This window comes from Crocodylus porosus, unplaced genomic scaffold, assembly GCF_001723895.1.
Source record: "Crocodylus porosus isolate Cpor-Errol unplaced genomic scaffold, CroPor_comp1, whole genome shotgun sequence".
In the NCBI taxonomy this organism is placed as follows: domain Eukaryota; kingdom Metazoa; phylum Chordata; order Crocodylia; family Crocodylidae; genus Crocodylus; species Crocodylus porosus.
This window is the reverse complement of record NW_017728951.1, coordinates 26084854-26104472: the sequence shown is the minus strand read 5'-3', so window position 1 is coordinate 26104472 and position 19619 is coordinate 26084854. Positions and strand designations below refer to the sequence as shown.

The 19619-nt window shown below is 63.9% G+C and overlaps 1 protein-coding gene across 2 annotated transcripts; it reads right to left on the bottom strand.

Annotated features, from left to right (window-relative positions):
• Nucleotides 1–8507: 8507 nt before the first annotated feature.
• PPRC1 (peroxisome proliferator-activated receptor gamma, coactivator-related 1) lies at nucleotides 8508–19471 on the bottom strand. Of its 2 annotated transcripts, none has more exons than XM_019555563.1 (13): nucleotides 18426–19471; nucleotides 17931–18083; nucleotides 17228–17341; nucleotides 14377–17050; nucleotides 14191–14244; nucleotides 13808–13868; nucleotides 13437–13507; nucleotides 12523–13243; nucleotides 10456–10638; nucleotides 10059–10122; nucleotides 9351–9472; nucleotides 9088–9239; nucleotides 8508–8793 (listed from the first exon to the last, which is right to left on the bottom strand). In XM_019555563.1, exons 1-13 carry the CDS (start codon nucleotides 18486–18488, stop codon nucleotides 8690–8692), a joined length of 4536 nt encoding a protein of 1511 aa, XP_019411108.1. In that variant the 5' UTR covers nucleotides 18489–19471; the 3' UTR covers nucleotides 8508–8689. The 2 variants fall into 2 exon arrangements, with proteins under 2 accessions (XP_019411108.1, XP_019411110.1); XM_019555565.1 differs by having other exon boundaries at nucleotides 13437–13504.
• Nucleotides 19472–19619: the final 148 nt, after the last annotated feature.

Here is a 19619-nt window from a genome sequence, read left to right as displayed (position 1 = left end):
AAGAACTACTTCACAGTTAGGGCGGCCAGGAGCTGGAACCAACTTCCTAGGGAAGTGGTGCTGGCTCCTACCCCGGGGATCTTTAAGAAGAAGCTTGATGCCTACCTGGCTGGACTCATTTGAGTCCAGTCTTTTCTCCCGCCCAGGCAGGGGCTCAGACTTGAAGATCTACAAGGTCCCTTTGACCCGACTTCTATGATTCTGTGATTCTATATCAGCACTCAATGTCTCCCCTGTTTAGCCGGAGTGGAAGGGGGCTCCTAGGCTCTTAGTACCCGACAAATGGGCTGCCGCGCCCCCTACCCTGCCGCCTTATGGAATCATAGAGTCAATGAGTCGGGAGGGACCTAGACATCATCTAGTCTGACCCCCTGCCATGGGCAGGAAGGAGCACGGGGGGTGGCAGAGGTCATAAGACCCCAGCCAGGTGCCTATCCAGTCTCCTCCCGAAGATCTCTGGGGAAGGTGAGAGCACCACCTCCCTGGGAAGCCTATTCCAAAGTTTGGCACCTATAAATTGAAAGACCTGAAGTCACTGGTCACTTTAGTAGCCACCTTCAGGTGTTGCAGTTTTTTTCTTGATTTTGCAAAGCCAAATTAAATCAAACATAAATCAATTATAGTGAGGCTAGATAGTTGTTATGAACACGTAAGGAATATAGAATTTAAAGGTTTCTACTGCCACATTACTTTCTCACCCATCAGCATCAAGTATAATATTTTGTAGGTCAATATACAAACCCTCACAGACTTATTTTGTTCTCAATAATACCTGGAGAGCTCCTTTATTCCTAGTAAATTACATCTAACAATTTACGATGTAGCATCCAGCAGCCTGGTCAGGATCAGGGCCCCATTGTAGGAAGACAGTTCTTAAACCAAGAACCTTGTTATCTAATACCCCTACCCTACAAAGATTTACAAAGTGCTTACGGTTACACACATCAGTAATCTCACTGACAGCACTGCAACTGATGTGTGTAAAAATAAATACAGGTTTAAGTGTTTGCAGCAAGGGGACCTAATTTAAGCAGGATGCTTCTAGTGAGTGTGCAGGGGTTTCACCCAGCTCACAACCCCACTGTTGGGATGGGCCTTCCAACCTCCTTCACGGCACAGCCCGGAGCCATGGCCGCTATGGCAGTGGTGGGGGGTCCAAAGGTAGTCAAGGGTTGGAGGAAGGGGTCCGGCAGCGGCAGTGAGCCCAGCTGGCTGCTAACAGCCATGGCCAGTGGGGTAAAAGGGCCCCGATTCTGTGGCAGGTCCCACCTCACATCAGGCTCCATAGAGAGGCTCCGTGGGCTGGATCTGGCCCACGGGTCATGTGTTTGACACCCCCAATCTAGAGTGATCTATCCCCTATACACTACCCACCCACCCACCCACCATCCTTGGTGTAGAGACGCCAGAAGAAGCCCCACTGCCTGTTCTGTTTAATACCTATTACTAGACCCACTGTCCGTAGACTCGCTGCACCCCAGAGTTGGGGGGCCAGCAGGGTCCTGCGGAGGTCACATCTCATCCAGCCCCTGCCTGAGACAGGATCAGCCCTGTCCAGACCACGAAGGTGTCTAGTCCTGTGTGGAGGCTGGCTGTACGGCCAGCCTGCACCACCTCCTGCAGCAAGGAGTTCCACTGCCCTTTTGTTATTTTTAAACCTGTCTCCTACTCCCAGCAGTGCGTGCCTCCTTCTTTGAGTGCTCCTGGACTTAGTTCACTGATCGCCTGGTCAACAGCCTTCTCCTTTACTCGCTGAAGAGCCCTGGCCTGGCAACTGCTCCAGGGCCCTGGTCATTTTGGATGCTCTTCTCTGCACTTTTTCTAATCCCACGACCTGCTTTTTGCAAGACGGAGACCAGTGTGCATGCAGCATCCAGGACGTGGGCACCCCGTGGAGGTGTGCAGCGGCCCGATGCCACTCTCCGAACAGAGCCCAACATGTCACCGCCTGGTAGGGCCAGAGCCGGGGTTCGCAGGGACCTATGTGCAACGCCTCTGGGGTCTCTTTCCTGAGCCGCAACAGCTAGTTCAGACCCAGCACTGCGCACAGCTAATCGCAGCTATTTTTCCCTGTGTGCAGTACGTTGTCCTTGACACACAAGTTCACCGGCCAGTTTTTGCCCCCTCACTTAGCTGGGCAAGCTTTCTGCGGCTCCTCTCTGCCTCTGTGAGATCCAACAGCCTAGACAGTGTCATCTGCACACGTGGAGATTTCATGGGTCCCCCATTTCCAGCTCGTGGATGAAAACATGTCTTCTCTTATGCCAGACTCTCTATTCCCTGGTCAGTCAGGGAGCTCTTCTTCACACCTGTTCTGGTCTGAATTCAGTATTGCAGGTGAGGTCTCACCAGCACCTCTCACCATGGCATTGTCACTTCCTTATTTCAGCGGGAAACACCTTGCCCAATAGATGCCCAGATCCCGCTGGCCACGAGTGCATTCACAGGCACACCCCTTCGCAGCTCGTCCTTGTCCTCATCCTGGGGTGGGCTCGTGCAGAGAGGGGTTTCTCCTCTGGTTTCATTCCCGGCTGAGGAGCTCCCAGCTGGTAGTGAAATTCCTGTCTCCAAGGCACGACCCCACATTCTGCGTCACTCCGTTGCATCCTCTTTCTGTGACGCCTGCCAGGGGCCGATCTGGGGGCAGTGGTGCTGTCACCCCCCTGGGCTGCTTCCTGCTCTACCCAAACTTTAAAACCAGCTGCCTGAAGGAGCAGCAGCATTTTGAGTCAGGCAGCCAAGAGGGGCACTTATCTAATTCCTTCTAATCTCTTCACCCCATAGGTGTTAACGACCCTCTCTTCTCTTTAGCTGTCTTGATGTCCCACCAGTCCAGCCAGCCTTTGTTCTGCCAACCCGTCGGCTGCTCCTGGGCACAAAGCTCCTCTTTCACAGCCCTCCATAGGGTCCTGCCCCCTGGGTGCACAGGGACTTCTGTGCCAGCCCAGGAGGCATCGGTGGCACCAGCCACTTCCCTGTGGCACTGGGGACCCTGCGCGAGTGGTTAGGGCCGGGGAGGGGGAAGCTGGCTCTGGGCCAGACTGTGACACCAACCCTATGGGGGACAAACTGAGCTGACCTGCAAGCCTTGCTCTGCCCTGAGGCCTGTGCCTGGAGCTGCAGACACATGGAGCCACTTCCTTGTAAACTCTTCATTCCACAAGTGTCAATGCCCCTCTCTCCTTGCTAATGTCTTGATGTTACACTAACTACGCTACACTAACTACGCTATCTTTTTTTCTGCCCTCTTGCTGCAGGAGCTCTGATTTCACAGCCCCGTGGACTGGTTTTAACTCTAGCTAGAACCATCACCCCCAGCAAACCTTAATGCAGGGCTGGAAATAACTTTCTATGAAGCATGTGGTGCCCTGCCCAGATGCTCACGAAAGCCCGGCTTGCTCTACGCATCCAGAAAAGCCACAGCCATTAGTTAGTTATTTAGTAGTAGGGTCAGGGACCTGAGCAGATCATCAAGTCCAACACCCTGCCATGGCAGGAAAGAGTACTGGGGTCAAACGACCCCAGCAGGATGTCTGTCTAGTCTCCTCTTAAAGCCCCCAGGGCAGGAGCCAGCACCACTTCTCCTGGAAGCTGGTTCCAGATCCTAGCCGCCCTGACCGTGAAGTGGCGCCTCCTGATATCTAGGCTGAATCTGCCCTCTTCGAGCTTGTGACCGTTGTTCCTGGTCACTCCTGGCAGTGCTGGGGGGAGCAGGGACTCCCCCAATGCCTGCTGATCCCCCCGGACTAGTTTGTAACAGGCCACAAGATCCCCCTCAGCCTTCTCTTGTGGAGGCTGAGCAGGTTCAGGTCCCGCAGCCTCTCCTCGTAGGGCCTGCCCTGCTGCCCCTGACCATGCGAGTGGCCTCCTCTGGACCCTCTCCATGCTGTCCACACCCCTCCTGCAGTGCGGCGCCCAGAACTGGACGCAGTGCTCCAGCTGCGGCCTGATCAGTGCCTCATAGAGGGGGAGGATCACCTCCCCGGACCTGCTCGAGATGCATCTGTGGATGCAGGACAAGGTGCGGTTGGCCTTCCTGACCGCGTCCCCACACTGCCGGCCCATGTTCATCTTGGCATCAGTGATGCCTCCAAGATCCTTTTCTGCCTCTGCCTCTGCCCTGACGAGAAGGGAGTTCCCCAGCCTGTAGGTATGGTGCTGGCTCTTCCTCCCCAGGTGCAGCACCCTGCACTTGTCGGTGTTGAATCCCATCCTGTTCTCGTCCGCCCACCCCTGTGACCTGTCCAGGTCCAATTGCAGCCTGTTCTTCCCTTCTAGCATGCCCACACCCCCCCACATCTTCGTGTCATCAGCAAATTTGAACAGGTGCTTTTTACCCCCTCGTCCAAGTCGCTGATGAAGATGTTGAACAGTGCGGGCCAGAGGACCGAGCCCTGGGGGACCCCACTGCCCAAATCCCTCCAGGTCGAAAATGACCCGTCCACTACCACCCTCTGGGTGTGGCCCTCCGGCCACTTGGTGATGCATCTGACCGTGCGGGTGTCCACACCACAGCCCCCAGTTTCTTAATGAGAACGGGGTGAGAGACAGTGTCGAAGGTCTTCCAAAAGTCCAGGAAGTCGATGTCCACTGCTACCCCTGCGTCTGAGGATTTGGTGACCTGGTCATAGGAGGCACCAGGTTGGTCCGACAGGACCTGCTGCTAATGAACCCGTGCTGGTTGCCCCCAAGCATGAACTCCCCCCCCCGGCCCCCTGTGGACATGCACCAGGATAACGCTCTCAAACAGCTTCCCCAGGATTGAGGCAAGACTGACTGGCCTGTAGTTCCCCGGGTCCTCCTTCCTCCGTTTTTGAAGATGGGAACCACATTGGCCTCGTCCAGTCCTCCGGCCCCACACCAGAGCCCCACGAGTGCTCGTACAGCCGTGCTGGGGGTCCTGCAATGACCTCGGCCAATTCCCTCAGCACTCAGGGGTGGAGATCGTCTGGACCCGCTGATCTAAACACATCCAGTCCCGCCAGACGCTCCCTGACTAGATCCTCCCCAACCCTGGGCCTGGGTGTGCCTCCCCGGGGGCCCAAGGGGGTTGGTGGGGGGCTGATCCGGTCCCTGCTCAAAAAAATGGAGGCAAAGAAGTCGTTAAATATGTTGGCTTTGTCGTCTGTGACGACCAGATTTCCTAGCATGTCTTGCAGGGGCCCCAGGTTACCCGGTACCTTCTTTTTACCCCGTGTATTTAAAACAGGACTTCTTGTTGTCCTTGATCTGGGAAGCTCGTCTCAGTCCCATCTCCGCCTTGGCCTCCCTGACCCCCCCCTGCAGCCCCGAGCAGCCGCAGTGTAGTCCTCCCTGGGGATGCCCCCCCCGCCATCGGGTGCGCGCCTCCTTTTTAGCAAGGAGACATTCCCGGATGCTCTTGGTGAGCCATGGGGGTTTGTGTGCTCTCCTGCCCCCTTTGATCCTCGTTGGGATTACCTCCCTTTGGGCTCGGAGGATCGTCTCCTTAAGGAGCAACCACTCTCCTCGGACACCCAGCTCCCCCCCGTCCCCTCTGGGACCTCAGCGCCTCCCCAACTATCCTCCTTAGCTCGCTGAAGTCCGCCCTCCTAAAGTCTAGGGCCGCTGCCTTACTGCTGGCCTTTGCCACCTTGCGCTGGATGGTGAATCCCAGCAGGCGATGATCGCTGTCGCCCAGGGGGTCGAGCCCCCGCAGCCCCCGCACCAGGTCGTCACCCATGGCCAGCACCAGGTCCAACAAGGCGTCTCCCTGCTGGGGCTGTGCACTCCTGGGTTAGATGGAGGTCCTGCATTTGGGCTAGGGACTGACGTGAGCGGTCAGACCTGGCTGACTGCGCCTCCCAGCAGATGTCCGGGAAGTTCAGGTCCCCCGTGATGACCACGTCCTTGGACCTAATGACCTCCGTGAGCTGACTTGAGGATTCCTGGTCGAGCTCTTCCCCATGGTTGGGGGGTCTGTAGTAGACACCCACCATTAAGTCTCTTTCCCCTCGACTGCTTTGTAATCTAACCCAGAGCACTTCAGTGCCCCTCCCCTGACTCCTTGCTAATTGATGAGGATGTGTATTCCTCCTTAAAGCAGAGCGCCACGCCCCCACCTCTCCTCCCGGTCCTGTCCCTCCTGTACAGCCCATAGCCCTCGACACTCGCCGCCCAGTCGTGCGTTGGGTCCCACCACGTTTCAGTGGTCCCCACGATGTCGGGGCTGGTGTCAGCCAGCGGGAGGGTGAGTTCCTGCTGCTTGTTGCCCGTACTACGAGCGTTTGTGTAGAGGCACTTGAGGCCTCCTGTGGATGTGTGCACTGGCCCCCTAGTCCCAGCATTGCCCTGGCCCCTGTTGCTTACCTGGGTATACGTTTCACTCGTCGGTCTAGGCTGGGCTGTACTTGTGGGTGTTGCTTGGTCTGGCAGTCCAGTGATTCCTCCACCCTCGTCTTCCCCTTCCCCTTCCCCCAGCGAGCCTAATTTAATTATGTTTGGGAACTGGCTGGGGGCAGCTGTGGCCTGGGAGCCTGTGCCACCCTCGTTTAATTAATGCTGGGTCACACTCTCCTGTGACCCAACATGCACCAACAGCAGCAGCGCGCGGGGTTGCAGCACTTTCCCCTAGCCGGGGCTGGGCTGATGTCCCGAAGCTCTGCCCTGTGCCCTGCCCTGTCTCACCCTCCCCACACCCTGGCTGCAGCCACTGGACCTGGTGCCGGAACAGTTTCTAGTCTACAGCTCAAGGCCATCCTCGCCAGGCTGCTCCAGGACTGCATCCCCCAGACCCTCCCTGATCTCACCTGTGTTCAAGTCCATGGCCCTGGAGCACCGCTGCCCATGCTGCTGCTGGCAATGTCTTCCCTGGAGCCGTTGCAGTGCCACGGCCGATGGCACCGCCCCGCACCTGCTGGATGCGCCACAGGGACACCTGGCACCGTCCCGCGTCCCCCCACTCCTTCACTTCCTCCATCAGCTCCAGCCCACGTGCTGGTCCCCCAGCACCTGGCTCTGCCCCCAGGACCACCCAGGCCCCCCCTGCACATCAACCCGGGCTTCCTCCACATTGACAACGCTCCCCGGCTCAGCATCATCCTGCGAGCACCAGTGCACGGAGACCCCGAGACCACCCCGGGGCACAGCGATGCCCTCCCTGCCAGCGCGAGATGGAGGAGTGCACTAGGCAGCACAGGGAGCTCTGGGGGCTGAGGACAGATCCTCCAGGGCCAGCAGAGCACCCAGCACCATGAGCCAGATCCTGCCCAGCCCTCCCAACTGAGGCCCAAGGAAGACCTGCCCCGGGCTGAGCAAGTCCTGGTCCTGGTCCAGCCCTTGCACGAAGTCCAGGGCCCCGGAGCCCCTCCCTGGCTGACTGGGCCGGGCCCTGGCCGGTCTCCAGCCCCTGCGGCCAGGGGTGCCTCTCGGCCGAGCTGCAAGGGCCGAACGGTGCCAGGGATCCCCTCTGCCATGGGGCTGCCAGCTCCCACCCCTGCAAAGGGGCTCAGCCCTGCTTGGGGAGCCAGGGGACTGGGACTGAGCTCCAAGCCTGGGTGCCCAGAGGGCTGGGATCAGTCACGCAGGTAAGTGCAGCCCTGTGCTGGGAGGCAGGATGAGGCCACGGGGCCCCACAGCCCACATCTGCAGCCAGCGACACCCTGGGCCCCAGCCTGGCCCTGCGCTGGGCTGGATGCGGCCCCTGCCCCTCCAGCAGAACAGGTAGGAGGTCGCTGGTGGGGCAGTGGCACCCCTGTTGACCTTCCAGGTGTAGGTCGAGCACAGCCCAGGCCCACCCACCCAGCCCCTGGACCCCCAGCTGGCTGGGCCTGGGGAGGGCGGCACAGGCTCCCAGGCCACAGCTGCCCCCAACCAGCGCCCAAGGGCAGCACCGCAGGATCCCGGGGTCCCGCCAGCAGCAGTGAGAGGCTGGCAGCTGCACCACAGACTAGTCCTGGGGCTGCCGAGCAGAGACCCAAGCCTGCCACGAACCCAGCTCAGAGCTGCTGCCCCATGGGCTCCTGCAGGGCAGCGGGAGGGTGGGGGCTGTGCGGCGCGCCCTGTGGCAGCCCCTGCAACCGCACCTGCATGGGGCTCATGGGGGGAGCTGGGTCCATCAGAGGCACCAAGCACAGCAAATTTGCTTCCAGCCTGGAGCAGGGGACCCTGGGACACCCCATGAGGAAGGGGCTGCGGCCCCTGGGCAGCTGTGACAAGACAGCGGGGCACTGTGCCCAGCCCAGGCGAGGCCCGGCAGGGAACGCAGTGCCCCGAGGGCTGTGGCTTGGTCCCTGGGGCACAGGCAGACCCTAAGGTCTTTCTCTGCTGCCCTGGCCCAGGGGAAGCCTCAGCCACCCCTGCCACGGGGTGCAGGTCCCAGGGCCCCGGCAGAGCCAGCCTGGCTCACCAGGGCCCCTGGACATCCACCCCCATGGGCCTTGCTTTACCTCTGCTGCTCCCCTGGGTAGGATGTGACCCTGCCCCAGGCCACGAGTGCCCAGCTCCACAGAGCCAGGGCTGAGCAGCAGGAAGGAGGGAGGCAGTGGGCCGGGGTGGGCATGGAGGTTTATTAGCCATGTGGCGCTGCTGGGAGAGGACACCCGGGAAGCATCCGATAAAACAAACTCCTTGAAAACCAGAAGTCGGCCTGATGGGGCTTTTTTCCCTGTTTTTTTTTTTTTTGCATTTCTTTAGAAAACCAGGGGCCGCGGGGTGGGGCTGGGAGCCGGGGCTACGTGCGCAGGCTGCGCTGCGCCTGCTTCAGCAGGGTGTCGAAGTCAAGAGAGTCGAACTTGCTGCGGGTGGGAGCCGGATCGAAGTCCTCCCGGTTCGAGTCTGGAAGCAGACGGTGCTGCCGTGAGCTGGGGGGGAGGGCAAAGGGCCACAGGGAATGGGGGCTGAACCCTCCTGCCACGAGCCAGCAAAGGAACCCAGAAGTCCTGGCTCCCAGCCCTGTGCCCAGGCAGAGCAACGCTGCTGCTGCAGCTGGAGCGTGGGGTGGGGGCGCGGGCGCATGCATCAGCCGCACACCTGGCGGCAGAGAAGCAGGTAGGGGGGTGGAGGAAATCAAGGGGGGGTGGGGCAAATTGTGGCCACATCCATGGGCTGCCCAGGGATGAGGGGGCTCACCCAGGTCAGCATAGTTGCGGCGGCAGAACTGGCGGCGCCCGCCGAAGCAGAGGTCGAAGGGCTGCTCATCCGGGCGCCGTAGCGTGTGGCCGCGCTCGATGGCAGCAAAGGCCTCCTCGGCGTAGCGGTATGTCACGAAGCCGTAGTTGTCGCTGCCAGGGGATGAGAGTGTGTCACGCCTGAGCCCTGACAGCCCCGTACCCTGCCCTTGCCTCCTCCCCACGTGTGCCTACAACAGAACCAAGCCCCCGCCATTCGCTCACCCCTCGGAGCGGAAGTGGAGGGTGCACTCCTCGATGTCCCCGAACACGGAGAAGCGGTGCCGCAGCTCCGAGCACGTCATCCTGCCGGGGATCTTCCCAATGAAGACGACCCGCCTCTCCTCCTGCACGAGAGGACACGACATTCAGGGCCATCAGCTACTGCTAGCTGCCCCCACCCTTTCCAGGACAGGCTGAATGGCCCTTGAAGCCCCTCCATGCACTCATTGCCACCCCAACCCCGTCTGGGCTGCTTCTGCCTGGGGCAGGAAGATTTCCCCCTACTCAGGCTGGTCCAGACTGGGGGGTTTTGCCGTCCTCTGCAGCAGGGGCACGGCCTGGCCTGGGCTCTCTGTAGTGCCCATGACCCCCCCGGCAGCAACAGGACATTGGCGGCTGCAGCCCCTTGCTTTCCCAGGGGCGGGGGTGGGGCGATGCTTGCAGCTGCGTCGGGAGCAACTGCGTCGTGTGGCTCCGAAGTCGGACATGGGGTTTGGGATGGTCCCTGCCAGCCCCACAACACTGAGATCCTACAAACGGAGCCTGAAACTTGCATCCAGCCATGATGGCGCAGTAGGCACTGCCCCTGTGCCAGGCCATGGGAACAGCTACAGCAGTGTCCTGCACTGCTGCAGGGCCAAACCCGTGCCCTCTCCAGGGCAGGGCCAGCCCCAGGGCTACCCCCAGCCGGGCACAGACCCTGACACTCACTATTGCACGTTCCTTCTGCAGGAGTCTCTGCCTTTGGTAGTGGTCCTGAGAGTCGTAGCTGTACCTGTGGGCAGAGATGGAAGCGCATGAGTAGGGCGGCTGGATGCTGCCCAGGGCAGCACAGACCAGCCCAGAATCCACAGCAGGGGCACGGGAGGACCAGGCCACCCCCTGGGCCTAACAAACAAGAGAAGAACCATGCCCAGCCCCGGAAGACCAGCCAGGCCTTCCCTGCCCGGCTGGATCCCTGCCCTCCTGGGCCAGGAAATGGGGCCCGATGGCTGCTCAGAGCAAGCCCACAAGGCAGCCGCCAGAGACCCCAGGCAGGGGTGGAAGACCAGGCGCAGCTCCCGGCTGGGGCAGCGGAGACCGGGGCCCGGGCCTGGTGCGTTCTTACCGCCTCCTCCGGCTGTGCCTCCTGCAGGGCGACAGGGAGCGGGAGCGGGACCGGCTGCGGGATGTGGACCGGGACCGGGACCGGGACGAGTAGGACGAGGATGAGCTGCTGCGGGAGCTGCCGCAGGACCCGGCGCTGGAGGGCGAGGAGGAGCGGGAGCGGGAGGAGCACCGTGGCCGGTACCTGGGGCAAGTGCAGGGCACACTGAGCCATGTGCATCTTCCCACCCTGGTGCTGCCCCCCCGCCCCACGGCACCCCCCCTCCAAGGCCCAGTGCCACGGCGGGTGCAGCAGCACCAGCCCTGGTCTGCAGAAAGTTCAGAACAGCAGCACGTTTTAAGAGGTCGTTCACTCTGAAACCTAATGATAGCACAAGCTAGCTATTACTTGCTGCCAAATCAGTGCCACTGGACAGAGCTGGGTTGCTTCTCACGGTCCCAGGCTCTGGCCCACCAGAGTCCTACCTACAGTACAGCCCCCGAGGACACTGCCCTTACCCCCTGCAGACATGCCCTGCTCTCCACCTGCCCCAGGGCAGGAAGTGGGGGACCTACCCAGGGCAGCTTTGCAAGATGCCAGTGGGCAAGCTAACCGTCTCTGCCACCCAGGTGGCCCACAGCCTTCCCCATTGGCATATGCTGGGGGAGGGCAACCATACGCTTGATGCCCCCACAATGCACGGGAAAAGCCCTGTAGGGAGGGAGCCACCCATGAAGCCCCAGCTGCCCCCAAGCACTGCTCTGGCACTGCTGGCAATGGGGCTCATCAGCATCGGGGTCATGCTGAACCAGGCAGGGGCCAGGGCCATGTCCCCTCTGCCCAGGCCAAGCTTAGCCACAGCTGGCAGCCCCTTCCCTGCTGGACCATGATCCTCCAGGGACCATTAGCCTGCAACATGCACCTACCAGGAGCAGCCCAACCCAGGATTGGGGCCCATGGAGAGGGAAGGTGGCAGCGGTGGCCACCCCTGCCTACACCAGAGTGGTCAGAGCAGGCCCCGCAGCCAGGGGCCTGGATTCACCATGGACACGGGCAAGGGAGTTGCCTGGGAGACTCCAGGCAGCAAAGCTAGGGCACAAGCACCCCATGCACCAGGGAAGACCAATGCTCCAGGGCAAGGGGCAGCCAAACCTGGAGTGCAGCAGGGGTGGAAGATGGGCTGGGGCATCAGAGGGTCCCCCTGGTGGCAGGCTCCCCACAGCCTCCTCCCACCCCACGGAGACTGGGGCACCCAGAGCCCTGCAGAAGGGAGATGGGCATTGGGACTGAATGCAGGCAGCTCTGGAGCCCCAGCAGGGCAGCCCAGCCAGGTACCAGCAGGCTGGGCTCAGGCAGAAGCAGCACAAACCCCGGGGCGGGTGGACGGGGTGAGCTGGTCCCTGGGGCATCTAGTCGCTCCGGGCAACACGGCCAAGCAGCACCCCCAGCTCTTGCTTGTGGGATGGATGAGCCCTGGGCGACCCTCACGGCAGCTGCGAGCCCTGGCCAGGCAGGTAGCACCAGGCAGAACAGCATCAGAGCTGCCCTGTCTTGGGTCAGACCTGGGTCCCACCTGCCCAGTGTCACGTGGCGGCAGAGAGCAGAGGCTGGACGAGAGAGGGGCTAGGCCCGAGCAGGGTTTCCCCTTCCTCTCTCCTTTGCAGCCCTTAAAGTCCAAGCAGGTCTGACACAGGTCGTGCCCCGCACTTCCTGCTCAATAGTGACCAATGCTCCTTTTCTCTAACCATGGGTCTGACCCCGTGTGAACCTGGCCGAGCTCTCAGCTCCCACCGCATCTGGGGACCGTGAGTTCCCCCTTTAATCCCAAACTGAGGGAAACACCCTGGTGCTTGCTTTAAAACTGCCAGCCCACTCGTGTCATGCGGTGGCCCCAGGTCTCATCTGCTGAGCAGCAGTCAGTAATAAACCGCTATTGCCTTTCTCTTCACCCGTCAATGAGACGCTAGAAAATAACTTAGAAGGGCCAGGGGCCACAGGGCAGCTCTGGGGCTTCGTGAAAGTCCTGCAACAAGCCCACCACGTGCACCCACCCCAGAGCAGGGAGAGCCCAGCCGTGCCACCACTCACCTGCGCCACCGCTTGGGTGGGGGGGACGAGGACCGGGAGCGGGACCGCGAGGAAGAGGAGGAGGAGGAAGAGGACGCCTCGCTGCCCCCGTTGGAGCTGGCGCTGAAGGAGCGGCTGGCTTGGCGCCGCCAGGTGCCGTCTGGGGGGCTGCCCGAGTCCCGGCGCACACGGTAGCAGCGTACAGCCCTCTTGGCACCCGAGCGCGGGGGGTGAGCGCTGGGAGTCCGTGTCTCCTTGTCCCGGCAGGGGGACGTGTCCGGAGACAGCAGCACCGAGGCGGGGGGGCTGCCCCTGCCTGGGGTGCTAGTCCGGTGATCCAGTGGCTTGCGGCTGACCCCAGGGGCACCCAGGGCAGCACTGGCAGCAGGTAGTGAGGGGCCAGGCCGAGCCTGCGTCCGCGGGGCAAGGGAGGTGATGGGCTTGATGGTGATGTCCGCATGATGCTTCACGTTCCAGCGCGATCCCAGCTCGGGCGTGCCGGTGCCGCCCAGGAAGCAGTAGTCGTGGTCTCCGGCACCCACGTGGCAGGAGGCAGGGGGCACGGCGGGCGGGGGCTTCCCGCGGGGCTTGCCATGGGGCAGCGGCTGGGCCTCGATGAGCTTGGTTGTCTTCTGGGCGCCCTCCAGGGCGACGGTGCTCACAGGCCACGGCTTGGCCAGCAGCGACACGGCGGCCAGGGGCTTCCACAGCTGGTGGGGGGGTGTTGCCGGTGGGGTCAGGCCTGTGGGGACAGAGGGGATCAGGGTGGGGCGCAGGCACCTTGTACACCCCCCATCCCCTCCCACCACGCTCGGGGCCTCCCAACCCACTCAGCCTTTCCCCGACACCCAACAGACCGCCCCGGGCCCCACGGACCTGGTGGCTCGGGCCCACCCGCCACGGGACCCCTAGATCCCAGCCCCGCGAGGCTTCACCTGCCACGTTGGCGAGCTCGGGAGCCTGCAGGCTGTCCAGGGACTTCTTGTCCTGCTGCGGCTCCACTCTGCTGAAGGGGAAAAGCCGCTATGACATGCAGCTGCCACGTGCAGCGTGAGCCAGTCGGGGTCCTGGACCCTGCAGTGCTGGCTGTGGAGGCCCATGGCCTCCAGGTCAGAGCTCTTGGGTCCACACAGGGAGGGAACAGACTCATGCAGGGGGCACGCAGGCTCCCCGACGTCAGCCAAGGGCCCCAGGCGGGGACCCGCTGCCCAGACACCCACAGCGCCTCTAGATCTCGTGCTGCTATTAGATGACAGAGACCAAATTCCCCCCACCATGTTGGCATGGACCAGCCCCCAGCACTCACCCCATGCTGCTGGCAGACAGCTTGTCTTTGGGCCCCTCCGCTCCAGACTCCTCCTTTTTGGCTACAAAGAGAGAGGAGAAACTTGTCATGGGCCAGGCTCGGGGTGCCTGGGAGGGAGAGCCAGCAGCCCGTGGTGCAGCAAGCAGATGAGAGCGCCCATCGAGGTGTCTCCTGCCCAGCACGCACCGCTACCTGGGGCTGGTGCTCCCGCGTGCCACGCTGCATCCCCAGACTGACCCATGGCTCAGGCGGCACCAGCAACCGCTGCGAGCCTGGAAATGAGGGCTGCGGAGGTCTGGGCACGGCAGGGACGCCCCACCCGAGCCAGGACCCAACATCAATCAGCGAGAACCGGCATGAGGCCGGGGCCGCAGGGTCCTCACCTTCCGTCTTCTCAAACTGCTCCAGCAGGCTGGACAGGTCGGAGGCTTCAATGCCTGAGGGGGAGAGAGAAAGATGCAACTTGACCCTGTTTTGTGCTCCCAGCACATCGCTCCTGCGGGACCTCACAGACGTGGCCCCACAGGCCGACGGCACAGGACCCCCCCGGGCCCCGGCGGCCGGCTCACCGATCTCGCTGATGAAGGCCTGGACGATATCCTCGCAGCCGCTGGGCTGGGCGGGGCGGGCCAGGGGCCGGTGTCTCCAGGGCCGGGCAGCAGGCGGCTTGGCACCGTCTCGCGCCCCCGTCGCTCTGCCGCAGACGGTCTCACGGCCGGCAGGCGGGCGAGGCGCCGGGTGGGCTTGTGCCGGCACGGCTCCTGGCGAGCTCCTGGCAGGCTTTGCCGGGGGACAGGCGGGAGGCAGCTCCCTGGTTGTAGGGGGCTCTTCCACGGGCCCGGCTGCAGCAGCCGGTGGGTCTTCTGTGGCAGCAGCCGGCAGCTCTTCCGCGGTCTCGGCGGTAGCAACCGGCGGGTCCTTTATGGTAGCAGCTGCTGGCACCGTGGCTTGGGCAGGTGCAGCCTGCGGGTCCTTCACGGTAGCAGCCAGCAGCTCCTTCGCAGCCTGTGCAGCAGCAGCAGCGGGGGCAGCCGAGGGCCTCTCCACAGGCTGCGCCTGCCGCCTGGGGTCGGATGCCCTGCTCGTCTTGGCTGGGGGCTGGTCGGCGGCCGCGTGCGGAGCGGCCTGGGCGGGTGCCGGTGCCTCGGGGGCAGCAGCAACGAAGGGTGGTGTGGGCAGTGCAGCAAAGGCCGCCGGCTCCGAGCAACCCAGCGCCGGGCTCTGCGGGGCGCTGCTGGGGTCAGCGAACACCAGTGGAGGCCCCAGTTGGGGCAGGGTCATGCTGGGCCAGTACGGGGGCGGCAGGGCTGGGCTCCAGCCCATGGGCGCGTACGGCGCGCCGGGGCCAAAGGGAGGGGGTGGGGGCACGGCTGGGGGGGGCCAGGCCAAGCCTGTGGGCGGCAGCCCAGGCACCAGGCGGAAGGCATTGGGCGAGGCGGCGGCCGGTGGTGGCAGCAGCGTCAGGGGAAAGCCAGAGGGTGGGGGGCCAAAGCAAGGCCAGGAAGGCATCGGTGGGTAGACGGTGTAAGGAGTCGCCAGGGCTGACATGACTCCAGCTGGAGCAGCCCCGGTCACTGGTGGCGGCACGAAAGGCAGCTGCGGTGCGGGGGGCGCTGGGGCCATGGTGGTCAGTGCTGGGGCCGGAGGGGCCTTGCTGGCCGGCGGAGAACCGGCAGGTTTCTCAGAGCCCTTTTGCGTGCCAGGCGTCTCCGCAGGCTGGGCCAGGGGCTGCCCCGGTGGTGCCACCAGGCAGGGGATCTCGGCCAGCTCAGTGGGGGGCTCGGGGATGCTGGGCCACTTTCCGGCCGCCTGCTTCTCGGGCTCCTTGCCGGGGCCGGCGCCGGGCGCACGGTGCTGCATGCGCCGGCGGTACTCGGTCAGGCTCAGGGCCTTGGGCCGGGCTTCCCGTGGGGGACACGTGGCCGCCTGGTTCTCAGCCTGTGCTGGCTCCACGGGTGTGGGGCGCTGGGGAGCTTCCCCCGCAGCATCCTGCTCGGTGCCGGGAGCAGGCTCCGGGCTGGCGCTGGCCTGGCACTGGGCAGGCTCGATCTCCTCCCCGCACTGCACAGCTGCTGCCTCTTGCTCCTTTGGGCTGGGCACGGCCTGCTCTGCCCTACTCTCCACCATAGGCCTGTCGACCTCAGGCTCCCGGGGGGGCTCAGGGCAGCTTCTCCTGTTCCGGGAGCCCCGGGGCCTGCCCCGGGGCCGGGGGGGTGCGTGGCTTGGGCGCAGGTCCAGCTGTGCATCCTTCCTGGCCTGCTCCAGCTGCTCTGCCAGGAAGTTGGACACCTGTGCCGAGGGGTGGGTGGCCCGGCTGGGGGGCGGCAGGGCTGGGGTCTGCCCCTCAGAGGACCCCCGCCACGGGACAGAGGAGGCTGAGCGGAGCCGGGAGGCCATGGAGTCTCCAAGGGGCCGGACCTGGGTGCTCAGCGCCTCCACGCTCTTCTTTTTCCGGCTTTTCCGAGCCCGCTCGCGGCCCCGGCCCCATCCGGAGCCCTGGCACTTCCCACCCGCTGGTGCCTCTGTGCTGGGCCGGGGGTCGCTTTGCAGATGACGGTCCCTCCCGCCTGCCTCTGGTGGGGCCGTGGGCAGGGTCTCCTTTGGGGTGGCCGCACTTTGTCCTGTAGCTTTGCTCCCCAGAGCAGGGGTGGGTGCCTGGTGCTGTTGCGTCCCCCCCTCCGCAAGCAATGGCTCCTCTGGGGCACCATGCCCCTCACCCCCAGCAGTGCCTTCCTCCCCGGCTGGGAGCAGGGGGAACACAACAGGGGTCTCCAGGCTCTGGCCATCGCCACCGGACACAATCCCCAGCACGGCGGGGGCAGCGAGCAGGTCCTTGTTGGACGGCTTGGGCGCAGCATCCAGGTCAGTGGCGAAGGCAGGCAGGCAGTAGGGGTGCATGGACTTCACCAGGTCACACAGGGAGCCGCCTGCGGGGCTGATGATGCAGGGCACGTCCCCCTCCCCCAGCCAGGCCACTGGGGGCTCTGCTCCAGCCTCCGCGCTTGCCGGCTCCAGGGTGCTCATCTGGAGGTCTCCCATGGCAGTGCTGCCATCCTGCCTGGGGCTGGGCGCCTCGTCGTCCTCCTCCTCCCCGTCACTGCGCTGCAGGGCCGGCTGCTCCTGTGCCCAAGGCCGGAGCGGCTTCCTCTGCCCCCATCGCGCCTGGCTCGGGACCCTCTTGGGCGTCACCACAGCGTCTTCCTGGCAGCTCAGAGCACGGTCCCAGCTTTGTTCTGTCTCAGCCTGGTGTGGAGAGGGGGGCACGGCAGGGTTATGGCTCCGATGGCCGCTCCCCAGAGCAAAGGAAGCCACAGCCTGGCACAGGCTCGTGGGCAGAGCACTGGTGGCGGCTCCCAGGGGACTCCCTTTCAGTGACCCGTGCCAGACCCAGAGCGCCCCAGCCCCAAACCAGTACTCTACCTTCCCAGCCACCATGGGTGTGCTGCTGCTGCTCTGAGTCCATGGGCCCCACTGGTCCTCCAGGGCAGCGCCATCCCGTTCAGGGGGGGCCTGGGACAAGCCGAGGAGCTGGAGCTGAAGGGGAGACGGGAGGGTGAGAAGCAGGAATGCAGCACTTCCATGTGGTCCCCCCACCCCGGGGCTGTGTCCAGTCCACGAAGTCGCCTTGGGGCCTAGCCCGGCCTTACAGGGGTCCTGCCCCAGCCGGGCCAGGGCTGCCGCGCGCCCTCGCTGTGCCCCTTGCCGAGCTTCTGGGCCTTAACGGCATGCCAGCCTCTGCCCACGTGCCTGGACCTCCCTATCCCCAGACCCCAGGCAGCTCCCCCACGAAACCACCAGGGGTCGCTGCACTGCCTGCCACAACACGCGCGCGACACGACCTGCATGCTCACAGCACGCATGACTCTGGGCAGTGCCGGGGCACGGGCACCCCATCTCGGGGCTCTCCTGCCCAACGGCCCCAGGGGAAGGCGGCACCATGGCCAGCCCAGAACGCCAGGAGCTGAGCAGACCCTCAATTAAACGTGTCGCACATGTGCGCTTTCGTGGCTGATGCTGGTTAAGGGCAGAAAAGGGTCCGTCTGACGCGTGTCCAGGGCAGGGGTGGGTCAGTCAGGGGCAGGGAAACGTGTCCTAGGTGTGCCCGTGTGTGCCCGGGCCGTACCGCGCAGCTCTCCTGCTCCCGGGGCGACGCCAGCAGCTCAGCGTCCGCGATAGTGTCGAAGGGAGACAGGGTCGCCTCGTCTGTGCCATCCAGGATCTCCGTGATGGCCGTCAGCAACGACAGCTCGTTGTGCAGCTCCAAGGAGCCTTTGTTCTGACGAGAAAGCCCCGGGAGGGGGAGCGGGGTCAGGGGGCTGCGTACTGCCCGGCGTGGGGCAGACGAGAGCTGCCCCGGTCCCAGGAAGCAGCGGAATCAGCCCCAGCGCCTCCGGGGAGACGGCTCCGGCAGCCTGGAAGGACCCCGGGAGCCGGACACCCCATCCTGTGCTCCAGCTGCCCCACGCGATGACAGCCACGGGCGCGTGGGGCTTCCCGTCCCCTGCCCCATGCAGCACCCTGTTTCCCTGCCCCTGACTTCACCCTCCCTGCTGCACTGCACAGCACTGAGGATCCAGCCCCCGTGGGGCTGCCGTGCCCACACTGGGTGCCCCGTTACCTCATGGTGGGAGCCAAAGTCCTCGATGATGGACAGGACGGAGGAGTCCCAGTAGCTGTGCATCTCCTCCTCCAGCAAGGATGCCTCATCCAGCAAGAAGCACTGGAGGGGAGGGGGAGCAGGTGGGGTAGGGGGCACACACTGGCCTTGCCTGGGCTCACGTGTGCACGCGAAGCTGCCGGCGTTGGGACAAGCCCCTCCGGCCACGGGGGCTGCGGGCTTGCAGTGGCTGCCCCAGCCGCAGACAGAGGATGCCGGGAGCTCCCTACTCAGCCAGGAGGAAGCCAGATCCAGGCCTTCCCCTGGCAGACGGGACCCTGGTCCACAGCCCAGGAACACAGAAGCCCCAGGGATCTGTCTACACTAGGGATCCCACGTCCAGTGCAAGAGAAGAGATGCCCTCCGGACCCATCTACACCAGGATCCCCATGCCCAGCCCAGGAGCGGAGACACCCATCCACACTAGGGTTCCCACAGCCGGTGCAGGAGAGGAGATGGGCCCCTGGGACCCATCTACACTAGGGATCCCGTGTCCAGCTCAGGAGCACAGATGCCCCTGGGGTCTGTCTACACTAAGGATCCCAGCATCCTGTGTCCAGCCCAGGACCCGTCTACACTAGGGATCCCGTGTCCAGTGCAGGAGCAGAGACTCGCCGGAATCTGTCTACACTAGGGATCCCATGTCCAGCCCAGGAACAGAGACACACCGGGATCCGCCTAGAATAGGGATCTTGGGATCCTGTGTCCAGCCCAGGAGCGGAGCCCAGGAACCGTCTACACTAGGGATCCTGTGTCCAGTGCAGCAGAAGAGATGCCCTGGGATCCCTCTACACCAGGGATCCCATGTCCAGTCCAAGAGTGCAGACGCCCCCGGGGATCTGTCTACACTGAGGATCTCGTGTCCAGCCCAGGAGTGGACACACACCAGGATCTGTCCGTGCTAGGGATCCCGTGTCCAGCCCAGGAGCGGAGCAGAGATGCCCCTCAGATCTGTCTGCACCAGGGATCCCGTGTCCGGCGCAGGAACCGCGACTCCCCGGGGCCCCGAGACCCGCGTCCGGTGCGGAGGGGACACGCCCCGGGCCCGTCTACACGCGGGCTGTCAGCGGACGTGGCTGGGATCCCTGGGCGGAGCATGCCCCCCGCCCCGGCGGAGCCGCCGCCCGCGTAGGGAGCGCCGCCACGCCCGGCACC

What these genes read in the sequence shown, in the direction of transcription:
- PPRC1 (XM_019555563.1), bottom strand. Translation starts at nt 18,488, where the DNA reads ATGCACAGCTACTGGGACTCCTCCGTCCTGTCCATCATCGAGGACTTT. An exon ending in ACTTTGGCTCCCACCATGAG is followed by an intron (nt 18,084 to 18,425) that starts GTAACGGGGCAC and finishes CTTTCTCGTCAG; the next exon opens with AACAAAGGCTCCTTGGAGCT. An exon ending in AGGCACAGCCGGAGGAGGCG is followed by an intron (nt 10,123 to 10,455) that starts GTAAGAACGCAC and finishes CTCTGCCCACAG; the next exon opens with GTACAGCTACGACTCTCAGG.